Source organism: Thalia democratica, chromosome 3 (assembly GCF_965202585.1).
Source record: "Thalia democratica chromosome 3, ktThaDemo2.hap1.1, whole genome shotgun sequence".
NCBI classification, from domain to species: domain Eukaryota; kingdom Metazoa; phylum Chordata; class Thaliacea; order Salpida; family Salpidae; genus Thalia; species Thalia democratica.
Genome location: NC_139167.1, coordinates 59,559,731 through 59,563,975, shown reverse-complemented (window position 1 = coordinate 59,563,975; position 4,245 = coordinate 59,559,731). Strand labels below are relative to the sequence as shown.

The window sequence follows — 4,245 nt, the reverse complement described above, 5'->3', positions numbered from 1 at the left end:
ACTTACGGAACTTTTTTAACTCTCAATTAAACTGGATGGAAAAAGTTTCTGTTCTACTTTAGTTGTTAGCAGCTCAATTTAAGTTGAGTCAAAATAATTGTGTTCTAAAGTTTTTACTCTGCTTGTAACTTTTATAAATACTGGTTAGAAGTTGTTCGAATTGTCAGTAAAAATAACTTTTTCAGTGCTACGGTAATAAAGTTAAAATTAATTTTGCTCAGATTGTTTAAAACTGGTTGTAAAAACTTGAAGGTGTTTAAATCTTTTCATTGAATAACAATTTCAATTTTTTTCATGTCATGCAATATAAATACTTAATAAAAACGGATTAAACATAAAGTCAGAGTTAAAAGTATTCAAAACACCATTTCATTTATTCTATTAAGTTTATAGTTTCAAAACCTGTTTACCTTTCATTAACTGCTTTATTATAAGTATCAATTCGGATAACTTTAATACGCTTCACTGAAAAAGTTTTAGTCCTGGACAAGACGTTAAACTGTATCCAAGCGGTGTGCGACTCGATAACCGAAAGGTTCTTCGTGCACCAGGTCCTAGGACCAAACTTTACGAGCGTTTTTTGTCGTTCACTAAACAACTATTTAAATATTTAAACTTTATTACTATTATAGGTAGAACAAAAGCTAGCTCAGCATGTTAAAACGACAAAAAAAACCTTTGTTGAAAATTTAAACAAGATTTATAACACGTTAACTAAAATATTTTACAACAGTTTCATTAAATTATTAAAACAATTGAACATGTAACACTTTACGCAGTTTTCACTTTGGAAATATTCCATTGAAAACATTATTTTTCTATACACATTAAAAGTTTTTATTTTGTAAAATTTTATATTCAAGCTTACACGGTTTTGAGGTGGTGTTCTACCGGATCCGGCCATATTTTTTAACCTATGAATCTAACCACATTTTGATTAAAATTTATATTTGAATCCGGTTCTGACCGGAACTTGATTTAGAAAAAGTTCCTATCTGGTTCCAGATTAACCTCAATCATGTTTGCCAATAACTTTTCGAAAATTTCTTCCAGGTTTTTGAAAGAACAAATTTTTTGCTTTATTATTAGTATAAATTTAAGGTAAAAAACTGTCTTAAATAGTTAAACATTAAATACATACTTTATGGTACTTTTAAAGAAAAAAATTAGTGATACAAAAAAACAATTAATTCTAAGATAGATTTATTGTATCTAATTGGAACTTTGTTACTTTACATGTAAACATAGTTTTTTGACAACCCTAGTATATTTAGATAATCGATTTGACAAAAGTATTTTAAAAGTGAGCACAAAAAGTTCTAAAAAATAGAACATTTATTAACGGTGAGGTTAATTTTATAGTAAAAATGTTATTTTCATTTAGTTTTTTTGGAAACTTTTATATATAGACCCTTGCAACTTTACCAAAAAAAAGAACATTTTAATAAAATATAATATTACATTTCAAATTAAATTTTTTTCAATGTTTAGTTTTTTAAAAGTAAGGGTTAATAACTAAACTTGAAAAAATCTCAATGCATTCAGTATATGTAGATGATATAAGATCAACATATAATATAAGATATATAATAAATATAAGATAAAGATGATAAACAGGGTTGCAACTCTTCAAATCAAAAAAGTCTGCCTAAGTGACCAAAAACTAACCTGAGTTACATAAAACTAGCATTGAGTTTTGGAGGTATTAAAAAAAATTAGTATGAACGCAAAATTAAAAAAAAAAGCTTATGTACCTAAAAATACCAAAATAATGAGACCGAATTAAAATAAAATTTTTGCAATTTTTTTGATACAGAACACAACGCTTAAATTTCAGAAAAGTATTATTTGATTAAAACATTAAAATACAAAGAGCACTTAGTATAAAAACAACATATAGAGAAAATGCATCTAAAGTCTATCTTTTTAAAACAATGCAAACTTCATTGAAGAAATGGGTACAATTAAAATGATTATAACTTTTAGTGATTGGAAAAATTTAAATTAAAAAAAAGGCAGATAACTTGGCATTTATAAGTGCTCAGCTAACTTTTAATAATAAAAAGTTTTAATAATCAAAACGTGAAAAAGGAACTAAATAGCAAGTTACAGCACTTTGAGTACAGAAAAATCTCTCTCAAATAAAAAAGACATTGAAAATATAGTTTAACGAAAAAATAGTAATGATTTTTTCGAGACAGAAATATTTTTTAACACAAATTTAAATTAGAGTCCAACTAAAAGACTTCAAACAGCAGTTTTAAGAAACTTTTATTTTGTTATTAATTTTAACAACTGTCAGATTAGCTACTATCTTACAACAAGCCTTAATACTTTTCACAAGTTTCTGTTTGAATTGTGAATTACTCAGCAAATGTACAATTCTGGCTCCTTGTTCAAATGCGAATTCAACTAACAGTGGCCTGATTGCTTCCCACAATAGGAAGAGTAGCTCTGATTTTCTGTTATATAGTTTGTTTGTGAAGTAGAATTTAGTTATAACAGAAAATATTTGTTATACAGCTGTTTTAGTTTTGAAAAAAATACTTTTTTATTTAAAAAGTATACATTATAGTTTTTATAAGTATGCAAGGAACAATTATTTTAAACTTGAGTCCTTCTAAATTTAGATTTGAAAAAAAAAACAATGCTTTTTCTATTTCAATTGTACTGATATTTCCATTATAATGTTTATGATAATGTTTACAAAACAGACTATATCTCGAATTTTATAAACAGTAAATTATAGCTTATACATTAAGCTTGAAATAAAAGTTAATGCTAAATTTTGTATGTAAAAAAATTTGGACCCCACTACGGCCTTGATACAAATAAAAAGGAAATGTTTTACAATAAGTAGATTAAAAAATTTGCACAAATAGTATCTAGATTAATAAAACTTGAATTTTAAACAAAAGTAAAATAACAAACTTTTTACTGGGAAGTTTCTTTATGACATCAATCAGTGATTCATGTTTTTCACGCGACCAAACACCTGTTATTGCCAAGCCTGCAGCTGCACTACCTAGTAAAGTTTATCAAACTAAAGTTAGTAAAATTTGAAATAGTTTTGTTAAATGTAAATAGACTTATAGAAACAAAAATAAAAATTTAATTCTAAAATTCAGATTAGGAGTTTTATAATGTAAAAGACAAACCAAGTTATATTATAAAGTGTAGTAATATCTTCAAATAAATATTCTCAATACCTAATATCTAACCTAGCATTGCTCCATAGCGCCCTCCAACTAAACCACCGGCAAGGAACCCCAGCCCGCTCACTACGGTGCCAGTCATAGTTTTACCCACAGAAACCGCAAGGCCCTCCATGTCTGACAACTTGGTGATTGTTTCCATCATCTGGTTCTGTTTGTCAGTTGCGAGTTGGGGAGATTCCCCTGTTTGAAACAGTTGACCAGGGACTGAAGGCTGAGCTGGCTTGTCAATTGCACTGAATTGAAGTGTCTCTGCTCCTGAAGTTGACCGAGGTGTTTTTCCAACAAGAAACTGAAGCTCCTTACAATGGTCTTGAAGTTGAGCATATTTTTCAGGTGTCAGCAATCGGAGAGTTTCGCCTGTGGGCGTTTCTCCAACAAAAGTTGATAGCCTTATGTCAGCCATTTTTAAAATTCTAAATGTTTGGTAATTAACTGATAATTAAATTTTGTTTAAGCTTCAATGGTTAGTGTCTCAGGTTCAACAGTTGATCAAAGTTATTTTTTTACTTTTGATCTTCTTAACAATAAGTTCTGTAGAATTAAATAATATTAATTACATTTGGTTTTTGATATAAGATTTCTTTAAACAACCAATGTGTTCAAAATGTTAAGAAAATTAGTTTGATATACTAAATGTTTGAAATATATAAGCTACTTAAATAAATTATTGTTGAAAAAATTGTGCTAATATTAATAAGAAAAGTATATTGCAAAAGTAAGAATCAAAGTTTACTAAATTATTCTGTTAATCTGGTTGTTACTTTAGTTTTAGGATACTTACAAAGTTGTGCAACAAAATTAGAAAATAGAAATGTAAATAATAAGATAAAACCAATTTTAAGCAACTATATTAAAGTTTAATTAAAATTATAATTGCATAAACCTGTTGTAAGTGGCAAAAAATACCCTTAGAGATCTTTACTGTCCTAAGTTGTCCTGAGTTTTTTATAATCCTGAAAAAAGTCTTAAATAAATTATTTTAATATTACATTTAACTTTTCATAACCAAAAAATTACAAAAAAAATA

General features: G+C 27.1%; 1 protein-coding gene across 1 annotated transcript; it reads right to left on the bottom strand.

Moving 5' to 3' along the window:
* Positions 1 to 2,045: 2,045 nt before the first annotated feature.
* Positions 2,046 to 3,731, bottom strand: LOC145831940 (uncharacterized). Its single transcript, XM_082939293.1, has 3 exons — positions 3,222 to 3,731; positions 2,932 to 3,025; positions 2,046 to 2,462 (listed from the first exon to the last, which is right to left on the bottom strand). The coding sequence occupies exons 1-3, from the start codon at positions 3,619 to 3,621 to the stop codon at positions 2,261 to 2,263; spliced, it is 696 nt and encodes a 231-aa protein (XP_082795419.1). The 5' UTR covers positions 3,622 to 3,731; the 3' UTR covers positions 2,046 to 2,260.
* Between the last annotated feature and the right edge of the window lie 514 nt (positions 3,732 to 4,245).